The following is an 18,817-nucleotide window of genomic DNA, read 5'->3' on the forward strand; positions in this document are numbered from 1 at the left end:
CAAGAACAAAAATATCGGAATGTAAAATATTAATGCAGACAATATTTTGATATCTATTGTAAACATTTTAAAAATGGCGACGTCGGCCAATGCTTTACGACCGTGGAATCCTAATTATAATCACGCCGATAGGGAAAGGTGACATTTTTTATGTTTATATTTTCTGTTTTGAATTTTTGACGCGTTTTTTTTCATAAAATTTTTCTCCCGTATCTTGATTCAGTAATTAAGCAAAAGTTGAACATATGTTTTTTTTTTTATTTATAAAATTTATTAATTAAAATTTTATTAACTATATTGTTCTACTAATTTTAAAAAATATGATATGAGTAGTTTTTGTTATAGCGCTAGTTAAAAGTTAATTGTTTTTATTGTTAAAACTACTCTACTCTATTATAAATAGCTAATTAACAACAATATTTTTGAAAAAAATTCAAATTTTAAATAATTTAATATTAATTTAATAAATTAAGCCATAAAATTTAAGATTAATTTGATTTATTTCACTTTTGACTTTTGTTTATATTTTTTTAGATGGTTGTGCATATATCCAGTTTATTTAAATGGCAAGAAGACTGTTGCAGAGGGGAGAAGAGTACCAAAAACTAAGGTTAGCATTTGAATTACAATTATTATATAGACTATTAAGTTTTTATTTTGACTCATAAAGACAGTACAGTTCATAAATTTTTACAGCTTTTTGATAACTTATTGTATATTATATGTAATACATATTATGTATATTTCTATTTTTAAAAAAATTTATTAGGCTGTAGACAACCCAACAGCTTCAGAGATCAGAGATGTTCTATCTGCTTTGGGTCTGCCCATAATGATGGAGGTAAAATGGTTTGTTTTTCATAAATAAATCATTTTTAATTTTTTAAGCAACTGCTAAGGTTTATGTATTCACCTATACTTTTATTATTTAATCCTACATCATTATTTCATTTACATTAAATGTTTAATATACATTTTTTCACGTCATGTACACATCAGGATAAAGTACACCCGCGTGAACGAGATAGAAATGCCAAAGGAAGAGTCAGGGTTCAATTGAAAAATGAAAACAATGTTCCTCTAAACCCACAGTTTACAAACAGTTCTGGATCTATTTTTTTCCATTGATTCATTTTTTAAACATTCCTAAAAACTATTTTATATCTAACAGCAAATAATTTTTATTTGATAGAATATGGTGTACTTGAGCATGTCTGCCAAATGATCCCAAAATTAAAAACGAGAACACAGAATCCATCCTCCTTGATCTCTCAGCCAACTCAGGCTGGTCAATCTAACAGTGCAACTGGGGGTGGTAAAAAGAATAAGGGAAAGAGGAAATGATTAAATTGCATATTTAATACTGAGTTTAGAACTTGTGCTAAGAGTTTGTTTTAACAAAATATATATATCACCATGGATATAAAGATATATATTTCCTATTTGTGTATACCATTAATTATATATGCCTGTTTTGTATGTTCATCAATCAACTCATATTGTCGTTGAGGTGTAATTTCAAGTTTATCACAATTTCATATTGATTTGTTTGACGTAACTCTGGATATTTCAATCAACAATGGCATTGATATGTACTTTATCCAATAAATAACGATTGTAATGGGTTTAATTTGCGTCGTATGAGTACGTAATATTTATTTCTACAGAGTTTTAATAAGCGAGTATGTCGAGTTTAACTTGCGGTTATTTCGATAGTCACAAAATGATAAGTTTTCAAAGTGATTTAATTTGTATCATTTTAATTAGTTAAATCGTAACTTTTGAACTGATGCATGGAATAAAAAAAAAAGTCCGACCCAAAGTCCGACCCATAACGGTTGGAGACTATAAACGAGGATTGGTTGATTGATTGAATTAGTTAAATCATAATAATACCTCAAAAAGAAGAGTTGCATTCTAGCTTTGAAGTTTTGAGTTTGTTTTTAGTAAGATCAAAGTGAACTGTATGAAGGAATGTGTATAGATATGTTTGTACATGTGCAGCACAACGGTGCAGATAATATCTGATGAACGTGTGCGATGTAAGAGTTGTATGATTTGATGAGATAGAAAGATCGCTGCTTGAACATCTTATTTCTATTGATCAGCAGAACAGTTGTAACAGATTGGAGTTTTTATTTCATTCGGCAAGTGTTTATATTTATAATGCAGTCGGTAAGTTACGACTACGTTTCTTTCTCAGTAATTGTTTACTCGAAATTAAAATGGTTTATTCCAAGTATTTCGTTTTATCTGCATTTTATTACGTTTATACATTATATTTTTTGAGCTCGGTGTCGTGTAATATAATAGAGCCAGATTATTACGACCAATGGTTATTTGAAAATTCGAACGTCACATCTAGAGACGGGCAAACAGTGCAGTTCATTGATGTAATTGGTGGAGATGTCAGCGATGTTAACGTAACAACGGGTGGTACGACAATGAATGATTTCGCAGATTTGTCTCCAAGTGCCGTCGTAGATACTGCAGCTCTTTTTAACTCATCTACTTCTGCTGGTGAATTGCAAGAATATACCCTTATTAATACAGATTTTTCACAGGCGACGACTGCCACTCAAACTTCGGCGAATATTGGTGAGAACTTGATAACTTCTGGATTAAACGCGTCCTCAACTTCGAAATCAACTGACCTATTGCAGTTGATAAAGGCTGGTACAATATTTGTGGCGAACCAATTTAAAGAAAACAATAACTTAGACAACAATCAAGCGATCAATCAGAGTGATTTTAAACTTGCCGACAATTTAACGACGATCGTCACCCCCCAATTGTTAAGTATAGCTGCAGACGAATCGTATGAAAAAAGGAAATTTACAATATTCGACAATTTAACGACGATCGTCATCTCTCAAATGTCGGAAATAAATGCAAACGAATCGTACGAAGAATGGAATTTTGTTGACGACATGGAAAACAGGACAACAACGTCAGGTACACCTTCCGCTATTATGGAGATAAAAAAATTATTGTCGGAATTTTATGGTTTGGACACTGAAATTCTGGCTATCGATGCGTCAGTGACAACTGCAGGCCACATTACGAACCAAATGGCAAATGAAAACGTAAGCGATTCCTACAACGGTACAATGAATAGTGGATCACAACTTACGGAAATAACGAAAATAACTTTGAACAAATCAGAACTTACAGAAACATCAAATTTCACTCTAAACAACACCATCAACTGCTCAATTTTTTTGCGGTTCCACAGATCATCACTGTGCAACAAAGATTTCGATGTTTCAAGCGCCGGTTTGATTTTGATCGTCGTAGTCGGTTTAGCTTTCACAATCCTCTTGTTCTTCTGTGTCATGAAGTTACTTCGCTGTTACAACGTCACTGGAAGAAGCAAATACAAATACACGGTACTCACTAACGAATGAATGGCCAATCGTCAATTAATCATCGCAGATCAATCGATGAAAATAAATGCATATGTGATGTTTTTTTTTATCTTTGTGTAGACATTTATGAACATTTTAGTTTTTATATCATAACAAACAGGATCTTTTCATTTAATTATATGAAACATTAACTAATGACAGCAATAAAAAAAATATTTGATTAGTTTTAATACTTGGGATTTAAGTTTAAGTGCAAAGAGATGAATTACCAATTATGACGTAACAAAGCTCCCCTGCAGCTCCAAACCAAATAAATAATTGTAATAATTGCAATTGGTCAAAAACTAAGAGATGAAAAAAAGAAAAATTTAAACAACAAAGATTTGCATAAAAATCGCTATACACAAAATTTAATTACTCATTAAAACCACAGAGAATAATAACAAGAAAGAATAAAATGCTGGAAGTACTATTATTATGTCTTTGTGGCGGGAAAAAATGAAAGGGAGCGGTTGATTAAGGGTCGAATTTCCTTTCTTATTATTTTCAGGCAATGCAAAGAAGGCCAGGAACACTGGAAATTAAATTAAAAAATGAACAATTTTAAACCTTTATCAATAATTACAACCGTTATCCTAATCATGGAAAATCCATTTTTTTCTACCAAATGTGAAAGTAATAAATTTCTTAAAATGAAAAAACTATTGAATTATTACATAAAAACAATATAACTAATAAATTGTTAAATAGTCAGAAAACCAATGCTTAAAATTAATGATCCACAATTTAAAAGCAATGAAGGCTATACAATAATGACAAACTTTGAATAGAGGAATGACACTTGTCAGCTGTCTTGTCGAGCAATTATGAAGCAACAAACATATGTAATATATTACCTGATGCTGCAATAAAGTTTTTTCATATTACATTAACAAAAAAACTTTTCAATATTTTACAGTCTATAAGTTATTATTGCTAGTTACAAATGCTGTTAAACTTTTATAAAAATAAATTAAGTAAGGTAACTGAAACACAACCATTGTGATTCCTTCATTAATAACAATGTCATGTATATTTTTTGCTTCATAAAACATAGAGGAAGTTCGACCAGAGGCAAATTTAGTCGTCATCTGTACTCCAACTGATGCAATGATTAATAATGATTCTGAAAAATAGAAAATGAATTCAATTTAACAATTTACTTCAATAAATAAAGCCAAATATAAACATATAAAAATACATTTGTCTATATAAAAAAGCTCTTTAAAATTTAAGAAAATATGTATGTCCATGACAAAATATTTTAATGACTTTATTTCCAACATTAAGGATAGTAAAAAATATGAAACTAATAATTAAATTTAGATTAACAGAATTCATGCAATTGAAAATTTAGAATGAAATAAAAAGAAATACCTTGTTTGACTTTCACATTGATTTTTAGAAATATGATCACAAGTAGGAGAATGATTACTGCAACCATCACTTTGACATCCTAGAAGAAAGAAAATTTAACAATTGGTCAATGTATGAAGTTGAATAACATTAAGATTAAAGATTAAATTAACTAACTAACCACTACCAATTTGACAAAACTTTTCCAAACTTGACAAACATTAAACAGAGTAGCACAACACATGAATATGGCAATATGCAATTACTCAATTCAATTAAAAAAGAAAGAAATACATGTAGGCCATAATAATAAATAAAATAATTTTATATAATTATATCATCATTCATAGACAATCCCACGTAATTTAATTTTTATTAATTTAATTAATCTTTAATGCATGAGTTATGGATGCTATGGCAAGGCTATTGTCTATACTTTATCTGGAGAGAAAGAGAGTATGACATTCTTATTTTATATATCTAACTAAAAACTAAGCCAAACTACTGTCTTTTTAACTTTAACTAACTCTATCTAGATATTCTATCTATTATCAACCTACTCTATTCTACTTTATGACTACAGGGTGTGGCTGGTCACTCACTGATTAGTTGATAAATAAAAATTTTGAAATTAGTATTGTAATAACTTACTTGGGAATGAAGCTGAAAGTAAAAACCGAGAAGGTACATGAACAAACTCCACAAAAACCATTTTTTAGTATTAAATTTGGGAGATTCAACAATTATTTCCTTGCACAACTTTTCAGCATGATGAAGGATATTGACTTTTATGAGTTCGCCAGATACAGATTTAGATTCAAACATATGACTCATTGTTTTTACGAATGTTATTTTATCATTTCATTCCCAATCAATTCTTTTAAATTACCTAAAAAAATAAGATCCGAACAAGAGCAGGAAATCACTGAAGTTTTTTAAACCTAGGTTATATTTTAAATTGATTATTTAAAACAGGACTGGTCAAATTATCAAAAAGTTCAATTAATCTTAAGCAAAAATTTATTCAAACTATTTTAAAAAAACTTCTAATTTTTAAATTGAATTGTTATTATTTTAGCAAAAGTTTACGTACAACAACGTAAAAACTGATTTGATATAATTTTTTTATCGACAGTCAACTCTTGAAGACTAACACCGTGCTATTTTGGCATACATAAATAAATTTGATTCAAAACCATTCTGGATAATTTAAAAATTAAAAATCGCTTATTACGAAATTGTCGACGGCCTTTTAAAGAAATCCGACAATGGTAATTCGTTAAAAAATTCTTAACAATCATTTAATCTAATTAACAATATTTGTTGTTTGTACATTGCAGTTGTAACAATTGCAATTACTAATCAATAATTTAATAATTAATTATTAATTTTATTGAATTTTATTAATTTTAATAATATCATGAAAATAATAAAAAATAGAATTTTAGGCTTATATTCTTATTTATCTTTAGTAACGTATTTTTATATTCATAACCATAACGAAATGATAATGTAATTTTAGTCAAGAATTATCATCAATTTATTCATGTTTATTCATTCATTTCATTGAGAATATCACTATATATATATATATATATATATATATATATATATATATATATATATATAATTATATATTTATTTAATTAGTGTGAAAATGAAACATTTGATTAATTTCAGATTAGATTTATCCTGATTCAGAATCGGGCAGGCAAGACCAGGCTAGCAAAATGGTACATGCATTTTGATGACGACGAAAAGCAAAAGTTGATTGAGGAAGTTCACGCCGTAGTCACTGTCAGAGATGCAAAACACACCAATTTTGTTGAGGTAACTCAACTAATCTTTAAACATTTGTAATGTTTCTGCATTGCTTTTGATAAAAATCTGTTAGGTGTTGTTGTGATAACTATTTCCTTTTTCCGCTAAATTTAAAATAATTTTTTAATAAACTTTTCCACAATCATTATTTTTATTCTTCACAAAAATCATTGTATAACAAACTATGGATCAGCACGTAAAGACTTAATCTTAATAGAATAGCAAAAGATTTTAAGCTTATGAATTTTAAAATTTTGTTGGTTTTGTTTATTAATATGTTTTAGCGTTTGAAACAACCACCAGTAAGATGCACCTTTAAAATTTTCAATGTACATTAACAAGCTGACAATGCAACATGAGCATAAACAGAACAAGCACACCCACATGAACTTAAATAACAATCCCTGTTTCAATATCCCATCTAGTTTAGAAATTTCAAGATAGTCTACAGAAGGTATGCAGGCCTGTATTTCTGCATATGTGTTGACATAACTGACAACAACTTGGTTTACCTCGAGGCAATTCATAATTTTGTTGAGGTCCTCAATGAATACTTCCACAACGTCTGTGAACTTGATCTGGTATTTAATTTCTACAAAGTTAGTACTAATAGTTTTCCCATCTAATTTTAACAATTTAGAATTGCACAACTAAACAATAAGTTTGATATGAATGATGATCTCCGTGATTTAACCTATAACCCTACAAACTATATAACCCTACAAACATCCAGGTCTACAGCATAGTTGATGAAATGTTTCTAGCTGGAGAAATAAGGGAAACCAGTCAAACCAAAGTTCTTAAGCAGCTGCTTATGCTATCTTCACTGGAGTGAAATGTCAATCAAAATTTTTGCTGTTTAGTCATGAATGAAAGAATTTAATGAAATATGTAAATTACATTAAAACTTCTATGCTAATATATAAATGTTATCGTTATTGTATCGTGTGTGTGTGTGTGTATATAATATATGTACTTATATCTATAGCTTTAACCAAAATTGTTTTATTTCTTAGTTATTCATTGGTTAACAATGTCTCCCTTTTTATTCATATAGTTTTTTATTAAACACTGTAAAAATCGAACACAACACAAACAACATATAAAAGACAAATGAGGTTGAATAGAATCGGAGCAAAGTAACGTGTCATGTGGTGTAGCAACTAAATGCAGACGTATGCACACATTTCATTAAAAAAACTCTGTATTAAACAGTCAAATAAGTGTACTAAACAGTCAATAAACGAATTAAAATAAGAGAAACAAGACAAAAAATTTAAAAAAACTAGAATTACAAACAGAAGGGTAAATAGACATTAACAATGTTCGAAATTAACGCATACACACCACACACACACGACACAGCGGCAGATAAGACTGGCTGGTCCTCCCCGTTGTGAGCAGCATTTGTAATAAAAGTCGGTAAAACTCATTGATTTAACAGAAAAAGCACTGTTTTATATCGATATCAATCAGTGACTACCACAAATTTCGGCCTCCCAATGAAGATTGTAACATTTTCCAAATTTCGGCCGCCCTTCCGTCGAAGTTGTCTAGATCCGCCACTGCTCACAAACAAACACAAACAAACCCATATAATAACAGACACAATGATCCTTATAATTGTACATACATTGAAACGTAATAAACACGATACACGATGATAATTAATAAAAACATGAAACACGGTCTGTAAGTGAATTTGTTAAAATTTTATTATATGTGCTTGGCACACAAATTAAAAGGTATTTCTTAAAAAGAAATACTTGAATAATATCAATGCCAGAGAAAATGAACGGAAGACCCAATTGTTATTTAATTCCCATGAATGAAACAAAATCATCCATGAGGTTGGGGTTGGTTGATATCTTCTTGTGTCCATATCCCAATTTGCTTTCATAAGTTATTAACTTGGTCATGTTGGGATCCTTGGTGCGAGTTTTGGCAACCTCATACAACTGTGCGTGTTGTTGTGTTTGAAATTATTTATCTTTTGAGAATGTTAATGTTCATTATTATTGTGAATTAAATTAAACAGGAAATGACGATATTAATGTATAATTAACTATTTACACTTATTTTGTTAGAAAGTTGAGCTGCATAAGTTTTATTGAAGTTTATTTATCATTGACAAAAGTGTAATAGGAATAACATTCAGAATTAACTAAAAGAGTTTCATTTTGACTCATTACCTTCTTCCCATGTGTGTATGGCACTATTTGGTCATCCTCTGCATGTAAGATCAGAATTTTTTCTTTCACATCCAAGATGCTTTTACGGAAAAAATTTTGAAAAATGGAGTTAAAAAAACAAAAAAAATATTATAATTCACACTGCATTTGAAAATTGATTTTCATAGTAATAATAGAGAATAAGGTTTCAAGAATCCTAACTCTAACGAAAAGTTGACATTTCTTAAGGAAAATACAAGAAGAAAACAAACATTATAATGAAAAACTTCACCACAAAAAAAATTTCTAAATTATATGTTACTTTTGATCATTAGGCAATGTAATGTCAGCCTGTTTCACAGCATCAACTACAACCCAACTGTAGTATGGCAGCCATCTAAAAAACTGAAAATTCAAAACGTAATTTAGTGAAATAGATTTGCAATAAATCTTTGAAAACTGAAATTCAAATAAAAACTAAAAGAAAAAAACATTTACAGTAGTGATGAAATGTGTATCAGCAAGTTCAATGGCATTTGTGAATGGAGTCTCCAACACCAGACCAGAAAATGTTATTCCTGTATGTTATATATCAGCATAACAGTAGAATAACAAAAATTCACAAAATTTTAGACAACATTCTAAAAATTTGTCTTGTAAAGGTAAAATTTCTATGTTCAAATTTGTTCTTATAAATGTTTTTCAATAAAACTAAAGTTACATACATACACAAAGTAATTTTTTATTTCACATGTTTTAACTAATTATAGGAGTAAGGTGAAAAATTTTTTAAATCATAACATAGAGAAAATTTGAAAATGTACAAACAGCAAAACGCTATTTAAAATCAAAATAAATTAACAATAAAAATCAACAACAACTTTTATAACCACCAATTACCTTTATTGCCAAGGTCCTTAGCAAGTTCAACAGCAATCCTATAGAAAATGTAAAGCAACATGAAGTGAACAATTGAATAATACTACTAATAGTACTAATAATAATTAATAATAATTATTATTATATTTATTAATAATTGATAATAATAAGCAGCTCAATGAAAAAAACAAACGCTGATCCCAAGGAATGGCCCCAGATGAAAATGTTGGCTTTCTTCCTGGCTGTTTTTTTCAACCAGTCAAACATTACAGAAGCATCCTCAACCAATCCCGACTTGCTGGGCCAACTGCTCGAATCACCATAACCTACCAAACGTTAAATTGTGAAAATGTATACAAATTATATAAAATGAACAATAAAAGACAACAATGATGAATGGATAAAAGAGAAACGAGTATTACCACCTCTGTAATCAAATGCAATGACATGAAAGCCTCTGGATGACAGTGTTTTGTACAAGTTAACTCTGAAAGACTTGGTTCTGTATCAAAAACAAATAACAATAATAACCCATTTTTATCCCAAAATAAACATAAAATATATTTATAATAATAATAATAATAACATATCTATAAAATAAAAATGAAAAGATATCTAAAAAATATAATCACAACATTTTACTAATGAAAGTGTCAGGATCAAAATAAAATTATTTATTGTAAAGAAATGTGTAGTAGCAGTATGCATGCTTGTAACCTGTCTCCAGCATTGCCGTGCAGATACAACACAATGGCATTATCATTATCGAGCAGGTCATTAACACTCGATGCCTTCAGTTCAACATTCTTTGGGACTTTTAAATCTTTTGGAAGAATATGCCTGAATGAAATAATGTTAAAAAGCTAAGTTTACATTGATTTTAATACCAATAAAATAACAAACGCATTCAAAGACCCTCAATTTTTAAGAAAAAATGTTTTATTGTTTTATATTTATTATTTTATATTTTCCATTAATTTATTCATTTGCACTTTGAATAAACCTCAGTTTTTGACTTTAAATGCAAAACAAATTATTATGTCAATGCTTTTTTTAATAAAGATTAGAATAATAAGTAAAAATCACAATCAAAATTAAAACAAAGAATTTCAAATAGAATTGAAAAAAAATGTACCAAGCACCAAGGGAAACTTTTTCATTAACTTGTAAATGAAAATTATAGGCATTATTTAAGCCATGGAGCGTTGTGTTCTGGTAATCAACTAAACCAAAAGGCAATTTCACTGTGAAGAAAAACAATCAGTTAAATTAAATTCAAATTGAAATGTTTTAAAAAAAATTTGAAAAACAACTTCTGCACTTCAAGAAAATTGTTTAAATTTAACTATAAACAACAAATTTTTACTAACCATAATTACAGAAAACAACCAGACCCAATATCGATGGATAAATCTTTATAACAGCTGGAATGATGAAAAATAACAGAAGCAACAGATAGCCACAAAATTTGAGTAGAAAAACTACAAATATATTGTGGGGTTTACTGAAAATTGCAAATTAAAAACTCAATATTAATTAATTTAAATTATTTATTGTCTTTGTTCATTTCATAGGAATATAAAAAACTATATAGATAAGTCAAAATAAAGTCAACATTACAGAAAAAAATAAGTCTTTTAACATCTAACTAACAACCATACCATGGCATGGCTGAAATGTGATTTATAACTAAATGTGTTTAAATTGTAAATAAACAAGCATTATTATTTTATAATGTAAGCTAGCACTTTCTGTAATATCAAATTTTAAATCCTAGAAACTAAAGTAAAATATGGTAAAAATATTTTTTAAAATTTTAGTGGCTGTTTGTCTGGTTTGCATTCAATCAACATTCATATTCAACCCAGCAAGGTTTTAGATTTAATGTAGTTAGGTTAAGGAGGATCTTAGTCATTAGAGGCCCTCAGCCTAAGAAGGCTTAGGAAGGTCTTACTATTGGTGGTCATTTTGATTGTTGCATTTCAATCAAATACTAAGTCTATTCTAACGTAGGTTATTGTCAACGAACAAAACTCAAAAGTGACATAAAATTAGCGCAAAATAATACAACAGACGTGAGATTCGATTGTGAAGCAGCAGACGGATGGTGGTGAGAACCGTCGGTGTGTCCATCACGGGCATCGCCACGTTCTCCAACATTATTCGTCGTTCGTGGATGAATTGGAGGCCTAGGTGTAATGCCCTTATAACAACTGTAATCTGTGCTCGAATCGCTACTTTTATTATTTCTAAACATTTTCTTTTTTTGACAAACAATGTTCAAAACTTCAAAAAAGCGTCGCAACAAAGAAAAAATCAATTATCGCTCAAACAGTGAGGACGGGCGCGTTCGTGAGAAATACAATGACCATACAATAAACAGAAATAATGTAACAAATAATGGTATCACGTAGGAGTTGTTATTAGTATGGTTATAGTAGCGTTAGATAAGTTTTACAATTTATTATTTCAAGGATCCTAAACGTAAATGTACAAATAAACTTAAATAAAACTTAATGACCACAGCGCTTATTGGGGCAACTATGGAATTTCAATCTGGAATTGCCCTATCGTACGCTCTACTGAAAACAAAAGAAGCAACGACGTCACGTATCCATTATAACTGATGTAGAGAAGCATCAGCGGGTGTAGTTTAGAGAGTAAAAATACAGTGTAATGACGTAATTGCATCTAGGCATGGATATATATATATATATATATATATATATATATATATATATATATCCATGCATCTAGGTCAACGTTCAGGCCAAACGCTTCATCTCACTACCTAATCGATAAGAAATTCAATGAAGGCAGCATGTTTAAAACTGATTTATTGTTTCTGTCGCAAAAATTGCACAGGACGATAGAATTTTAGAGCTAATTAATTTTTATCACTGATGGAAACTGACCACTGAACTTTAGATAATGTTAATTTATGTTAAAAGTGAAACTCAATCTGTAAAATACATGGAATCCCAGGCTAAATTTGCAAGTAGTCTATCGCTAAACTTGATCAATGACATGCTACTGCCACACGTTTTCTAATTTATTTCATATATTTTTAATTTTCATAATTTAAATCGTTAGCCAGATTACTAAAACTCCTGTGTTGTAGTATATACAGATAAATTTCAAATTTTTATATACTTCGATGTAGTCTGGAGATTCTGAATTTATATGTTATTCCCATATTTTTTCATATACTACTTCTTTATTCATAATTGTTCATTGTCTCTAACTTAATATTAAATAATTTTTAGTAAATTAAATTATGATCTGACAAAGTTAAAAAACCTTTGCGAACAAGTTCGTAGTTCTCATGTTTTATTCATTTATTCTTAACTCTATAAGACACTCTTGCAATAAATATGTTTTATTCGAAAATGTTTTGATCTTATGCTATCATATGCTTATTTAAAAATTTGTAAATTAATAATATTTTGGTACAATATATTAAAACCATTCGAGAAGATAATCTATCTTCTCGAATGTTTTTAATATATTATACCAAAATATTATTAAATATAAAAAAATCTTGTTTTTGGATCACGAACGAAGTTGCATGCATGCGAAGGCTGCCACATGTTTACAATGCACCGGTCTCATTAATAATTTTATGTTTGATCTTCCATTAAGCCATTCTGTGACCACTTATATAAAAGTCCGCACTTACCGTCATCCGAATTGACAATAAAGATATATTTGCAGTTCAACGATCATGGTTGAAATTTGTTTTACATTTAATGTATCTCTAAATAATAACGAATCATTTTTATTTAACAATTGTTTCAATAACAATCCAATTTCAAATATGACCACAAATCGTGTAAATGGAGTCAGTCAATTAAGTAACCAGTTAAAAGTTTTCTTGGCTGTTGTAATGGGTCTGATATCATTGTTTACCGTAGGTAGCAACATCATGGTCTTCTTATCATTCAAAATTGAGAAAAAATTACGAACATTAACGAATTATTTTTTGCTGAGTATGGCGGTTGCTGACTGTGCTGTCGGATTAATATCTATTCCAGTTTTCGCGCAGTATGTTCTACAAAGAAAATGGATTTTAGGTCCCACTGTGTGTAAATTGTGGCTGTCTGAAGATTACACTGTTTGTCAGGCATCTGTAGCACATCTATTTGCAATTAGTTTGGATAGGTACTTCTCAATCACCAGACCATTGACTTATAGAGTAAATAGAACTACGAAAAAAATTATTTTTGCACTTTTAATTACTTGGTTGGTTCCATTTTTAGTTACTGCCCCTTGGATTTGGCTTTATCCATTTTTTGATAAAAACAAATATTTCATAATACCAGAAAATGAGTGTTATGTTCCATTTTACGCAAGAAGTCCTTTGATAATAATTATATCGAACGTTATTACATTTTTTCTGCCTCTTTTAGTAATGCTACTGTTGTATTTGAGAATATATTTAATTGCTGAAAGTAGTAAAAATGGACTGAATATAAAAAGAGGTAAAGATATTAAACATGAAAAAAAACCCAACACAAATAGCCTAAACCGTGGACACAACACTACAAATATAAGAAATTTCCAACCGACAATTTCGATCATAGTAACATCACCAAATCATACAAGAAACATAGTTAACACCAATAATGCAACAGATCAACAAATTCCCGGTAATAACAAAAAGATTGATTTGAAATCAGCAATGGCTTCTGCAAAAAGGCAGGATAAAAAAGCTGCTAAAACTCTAACAGCTATCATGGCAGGCTTTATAATCACTTGTGGTCCGTACAACGTTCTCAGCTCAGTTAACTGTTTTTGGAACAATTGGATTTTGGAAAATTTCCAAGAACTCTACGACTGTGGTAAAACATCTAGAATAAATTTTTTCGTCTTAAAATAAATTAATTCAATCTTTCGTTTGAAGAAAATTTATATTTTTTTCTTAAATATTATTTATTTTCTTTTTGAACATTTTAAGGTTATTTCCTTTGTTACGTTTGCAGTACTATCAATCCAATTTGCTACGCACTCGCCAATGATAACTTCAGAGAAACGTTTTCATATATTTTACATTTTGGTTTCCATAAGCGGTGTTAAACGTTCACTCATGAATGGAAATTGTTGTAATTTGTTTCAAATTTATGAACGATACTGTGACATTCTAATTTGATGAACACAAAACCAAATTTGATGTTTTTGAATTAAGAATTATAAGCTTTTTTTTCCCGATATTTATTACAATATTTGGAAAATCAACAATAAACACTTTTGTATTCACTTTTATGTCCCATTGGTTGCTCATTTCTCATTAAAATGGTTGTATTTAGCTATAAGATAACTCTTAAAATTCCAGTCGCGGGTTTTAAGACTTTGTCATATACATATTCTATATATAATAAACTAAATACACAAACAAATAAATATGTTCCAGTTTGGAATTCTTTTGAATCTGCACCTCATTTACATTCATGCGTTTGTGTACTTATGGAATATGGAAATTAAAAATTTAGTGTTTTTGGTTGTTAAAATGTGGCGATGCAGATAAATTATAAATAATTGATGTAGAGCAGATACAGATGACTTCGGCAATCTTATTCTAAATAAAAATCATTTAATTGAAACCGACAATTAATTGTAATCAAATGATTCGTAAATTTTCAATGTAATAAGCGTTAAAGTGAAAATAAATTTTTATACAATTTCCACTTTTGTTTCGCTTTTTGTTTCAACATGCGGAGAGCTCAATATGGTACGTTTTCAAAAACTTTTGTTTAATACTTTAATTTTAATTTGGTACAATCAATCTAACTTAACTAATTGTGAAAATTAAATAATTTACAAATTTATATTATAGCAGTTTAAAAACAGGTTTTTAACTTTTAATACAGATTCAAATTATTATGGAATGCCTTCCGGTTCAAATTCTCCTTTTATTGAGGAAGAAAATGATCAACTTGAAAAAGATTTGAAAAACAAAGTTGGCCTTTTGAAAAAAGTTAGTTTATTCATGATTTATTTGATATATATATAATATATATTATAATATATATATATATGTATATATTAGGGTCAGGTTATATTTCTTATATTTATATATATATATGTATATATAAAAGAGAGAGAGAAAGAATAATATTAAACTATTTGCAAAATAATTAAAAAGATGCTTTTATTTGAATTTAAAAAGAGAAAAGAAGAATGACATTATTTTTTCTTTCACTTCTTGGTGAAGATTACCATATTAGATTATATTCTTTATATATAAATTTGTATATATATATATATATATATATGACAAATTTAGAATTTAATTTTTTAAATAGTATCTATTGTATTGATGTCATTATATTTATTTATGTTTGTTTATATTGAAACTTATTTTTGTAAATTCAAATTCAGGTAACAATTGACATTGGGCATGAAGTTAGAGAACAGAACAAGTTACTGAAAGAAATGGTACAACAATATTTCAAAACTTATTTATAAATAATGTATCTTATTTATGGATTTTTCAGGATGATGATTTTGATAAATCAACTGGTTTCTTGAAATCTACTATGGCCAGAGTGAAGAAGATAGCAAAATCAGGACATTTCTATATCTACATCTATCTCCTATTATTTGCTGCTTTTGTATTTTTCGTTATCTGGTTAATCATGAAAACTAGATAAATTAATTAATTAATTATTATTATTTAATTGTTTTTTTTCTATCATTTATTTTAATTTTGCTGGCGAATTAACATTTGTGCTGCATTAGGACTACAATCAATACATTGCCATTACGTCTGTTATTTTTAGGTTGCAGTTGAATGAAAAATAATTTTTCAATACTTTGTATCTATGAGAACGAGCAGTGCTTTACAAACGCGTGAGACTGCGTAACCAAAGCCGCAACCTGCCGGATATGACTTTGCCAATTGAATGATTGGTGGGAAAGGTGATTGATCTGTTTGTTGTGTTGGGGGCCAGACATGATACTGGAAAGGGAAAAGGTAATTAAAGGACTGTACACTTGTGGGCCGTCCATAAAGGATGTCACACTTCCAGGGTGGGAGGGGGTCCAAATATTTGTTACACTTTGAGACGAGGGGGAAGGGGGGTAAACGCAAGTGTGACATCCCTTTTTTTTAAATAAACAAAACAATAAATATATTTTTCAAATGAATATTAAAGTTTTCAAGCGAGCAAATAGCTCATGAAGGAGGAGTCAAATTTAAATGCCATCGTTAAAGTTTACCGCTGTGTAGGTGTTAATATTAACTAATGGTTAATATTAATTCGTTATTTTTAACTACGGTAAAGCATTTAGATATCGAACTATCGTCATATAAATTTGACATTCGTTATTTTGATATCAATAAAAAAAATGCATAGAACAATTACATTGTTTAATGACTCTTCACTAAGAGGTGGGGGGGGTAAAGTTTTGTGACATGCTTAGTTTTGGGGAGTTGGTCGATTTGTGACACGGGGGAGTCAAAAAAACGTTAAAAAAGCGTGACATCCTTTACGGACAGCCCCTTATAAACAATTTAATATTTCATTCGTTCGTTTATTCGTTTCGTCTTTCTTTCATCCACCCATTCATCTCTTCATCTATCCATAACGTTCAAACTTGAAAGCTTATCAAACACTCGACTCCTTAACACAAGTGATTAATTTTCGTTATTTCAATTTACCGGTATTAAACGTACTTACACAAACATCATTGAACAATGGTAGAAAGTACCTAGGCATAAAACTCACTAATACACAGAAATACACACGCACACACAACAACGCAAATTATATACGTATGAATATGTGTAGAGTAAAACAACGCCAGTAAATTCGAACGCTAACGGCAATTGTTTCAACATCAACATTTAAAGACATAGTGGATGGATGGATGAATGGATAGATACATGAGTATACAACGTACATGTAGAGAAAAAGTGAGAGAGAGGGGAGAGAGAGAAAAAAGGAAACCAGAAGAAAAGGTACAAGAGAGAGAGAGAGAGCGAAAGAAAAAGAGACAATGAAGGGAGACACAAGATAAAATAGAGAGAGAAAGAAAAAGAGAGAGGGAGAGAAATGATCCAAGATAAAACATTGAGGGATAGAGAAAGAAGATACAAGATAAAATATTGAGGAAGAAAGAGATGCTTGATACTATAGTAACAAACATACATGGCACAATGTTGTCGGACAGAGGAAGAATATAATGGGACATGTCAGCCACCGTCAGCGGCGAGTTCGTCCCGCCCACCGCTGCTTCGTTTGACGTATCAGTAGCGTTCGTATATAACCCAACAACACCTCTAGCAAAGCCGACGCCGTATGCACTGCTGCACATCTCAGCCAGACTTGCGTTCGTTGCCACTGGAAGAACAATAACAGCGCGAGAGTAAACTTTTTATCGTTTGCATCACGTTCATTTTTGAACTTCCATAATCAACAGCTCTACGAGCTTTCGTATGCCACCATGAATGAATGAATGGTTGAATGAATGAATCACCATCATCTTCCGAACGGCAAAGGATCACTCTTGAACCAACATCATCTCCGGCATGCCGTGGTGTTAGGAAAAGTTACATTTAAAATTTTATTAATTACCAATTGTAAAATAATATTGAATGTAATTTACTTTGACTGTATGTAATGTATTGTTTGGTGTGTGTAATGTATTGTAATGTTTGGTGTGTGTAATGTTTGGTGTGAGTATTAGTTTGGTGTGTGTAATGTTTGGTGTGAGTAATGTTTGCTGTGCTTAATGTTTGCTGTGTGTAATGTTTGCTGTGCTTAATGGTTGCTGTGTGTAATGTTTGCTGTGTGTAATGTTTGCTGTGTGTAATGGTGACGTGAAACAAAAACACACAACCAGAAGTAAGTGAGAATTATAGAGAATAGAAGTCACCCACCAACTTACAGTAAATTAACGGTTAAGCCCTAGCTTATCTATAATAATTAGCTCAACTCTAATCTCACCTACTTATGATTAATAAACTCACCTTAGGCCCTTACTTACCTACTTTCAATTAAACTCAACTTACTCTTGGCGTCAGTCCAGTAGAGAAGAAAAGTAGAAGAATGTAGAAAAAACCATGACAATAACACCAAACAAATGAATGTTATGCATGTGTGTGTGTATGTATGTGTTGTTTGCATGTAATGTTTGCTTTGTGTTTGATTCTGTATAATGTTGTGTTTGATTGTGTGTAAT

The 18,817-nt window shown here is 29.8% G+C and overlaps 9 protein-coding genes across 9 annotated transcripts; 6 read left to right on the plus strand and 3 right to left on the minus strand.

Annotated features, from left to right (window-relative positions):
* Positions 1-76: 76 nt before the first annotated feature.
* HELRODRAFT_126387 (hypothetical protein) lies at positions 77-1,338 on the plus strand (the record flags this gene model as incomplete). Its single annotated transcript, XM_009011440.1, has 5 exons — positions 77-138; positions 535-610; positions 770-841; positions 1,000-1,102; positions 1,193-1,338. Coding segments are annotated over 5 exons (459 nt in total), but the record flags the coding sequence as incomplete, so codon positions are not given.
* Positions 1,339-2,225: 887 nt separating this feature from the next.
* Positions 2,226-3,407, plus strand: HELRODRAFT_159564 (hypothetical protein; the record flags this gene model as incomplete). The annotated part of the gene is made up of 1 exon (XM_009011441.1): positions 2,226-3,407. One exon carries the CDS (start codon positions 2,226-2,228, stop codon positions 3,405-3,407), a length of 1,182 nt encoding a protein of 393 aa, XP_009009689.1.
* A 920-nt stretch (positions 3,408-4,327) lies between these two features.
* Positions 4,328-5,597, minus strand: HELRODRAFT_159565 (hypothetical protein; the record flags this gene model as incomplete). The annotated part of the gene is made up of 3 exons (XM_009011442.1): positions 4,328-4,533; positions 4,785-4,863; positions 5,415-5,597. The coding sequence occupies 3 exons, from the start codon at positions 5,595-5,597 to the stop codon at positions 4,328-4,330; spliced, it is 468 nt and encodes a 155-aa protein (XP_009009690.1).
* Positions 5,598-6,031: 434 nt separating this feature from the next.
* Positions 6,032-7,419, plus strand: HELRODRAFT_159566 (hypothetical protein; the record flags this gene model as incomplete). Its single annotated transcript, XM_009011443.1, has 4 exons — positions 6,032-6,034; positions 6,444-6,593; positions 7,010-7,183; positions 7,318-7,419. 4 exons carry the CDS (start codon positions 6,032-6,034, stop codon positions 7,417-7,419), a joined length of 429 nt encoding a protein of 142 aa, XP_009009691.1.
* Positions 7,420-7,614: 195 nt separating this feature from the next.
* HELRODRAFT_184857 (hypothetical protein) lies at positions 7,615-11,935 on the minus strand. The gene is made up of 11 exons (XM_009011444.1): positions 11,710-11,935; positions 11,005-11,138; positions 10,770-10,878; positions 10,352-10,474; positions 10,060-10,136; positions 9,828-9,960; positions 9,656-9,693; positions 9,254-9,333; positions 9,078-9,160; positions 8,777-8,855; positions 7,615-8,542 (listed from the first exon to the last, which is right to left on the minus strand). Exons 1-11 carry the CDS (start codon positions 11,889-11,891, stop codon positions 8,396-8,398), a joined length of 1,185 nt encoding a protein of 394 aa, XP_009009692.1. The 5' UTR covers positions 11,892-11,935; the 3' UTR covers positions 7,615-8,395.
* Positions 11,936-13,505: 1,570 nt separating this feature from the next.
* On the plus strand, positions 13,506-13,979 carry HELRODRAFT_136402 (hypothetical protein; the record flags this gene model as incomplete). The annotated part of the gene is made up of 1 exon (XM_009011445.1): positions 13,506-13,979. A coding segment is annotated over one exon (474 nt), but the record flags the coding sequence as incomplete, so codon positions are not given.
* A 315-nt stretch (positions 13,980-14,294) lies between these two features.
* HELRODRAFT_147176 (hypothetical protein) lies at positions 14,295-14,683 on the plus strand (the record flags this gene model as incomplete). Its single annotated transcript, XM_009011446.1, has 2 exons — positions 14,295-14,472; positions 14,592-14,683. Coding segments are annotated over 2 exons (270 nt in total), but the record flags the coding sequence as incomplete, so codon positions are not given.
* Positions 14,684-15,518: 835 nt separating this feature from the next.
* Positions 15,519-16,284, plus strand: HELRODRAFT_159569 (hypothetical protein; the record flags this gene model as incomplete). The annotated part of the gene is made up of 3 exons (XM_009011447.1): positions 15,519-15,608; positions 16,013-16,069; positions 16,129-16,284. The coding sequence occupies 3 exons, from the start codon at positions 15,519-15,521 to the stop codon at positions 16,282-16,284; spliced, it is 303 nt and encodes a 100-aa protein (XP_009009695.1).
* Positions 16,285-16,439: 155 nt separating this feature from the next.
* On the minus strand, positions 16,440-17,950 carry HELRODRAFT_159570 (hypothetical protein; the record flags this gene model as incomplete). The annotated part of the gene is made up of 2 exons (XM_009011448.1): positions 16,440-16,735; positions 17,785-17,950. 2 exons carry the CDS (start codon positions 17,948-17,950, stop codon positions 16,440-16,442), a joined length of 462 nt encoding a protein of 153 aa, XP_009009696.1.
* Between the last annotated feature and the right edge of the window lie 867 nt (positions 17,951-18,817).

The sequence above is a fragment of the Helobdella robusta genome (genome assembly GCF_000326865.2).
Source record: "Helobdella robusta unplaced genomic scaffold HELROscaffold_1, whole genome shotgun sequence".
Classification (NCBI taxonomy): Eukaryota; Metazoa; Annelida; class Clitellata; order Rhynchobdellida; family Glossiphoniidae; genus Helobdella; species Helobdella robusta.

Bases quoted from the DNA above. Each gene is read 5' to 3' on its own strand.
- HELRODRAFT_184857 (XM_009011444.1), bottom strand. From the start codon at position 11,891: ATGTTTAGAAATAATAAAAGTAGCGATTCGAGCACAGATTACAGTTGT. The intron at 9,961-10,059 runs GTGGTAATACTC...AACGTTTGGTAG, and splicing joins CATTGCATTTGATTACAGAG to GTTATGGTGATTCGAGCAGT. The intron at 8,543-8,776 runs GTAATGAGTCAA...CAACACGCACAG, and splicing joins CATACACACATGGGAAGAAG to TTGTATGAGGTTGCCAAAAC.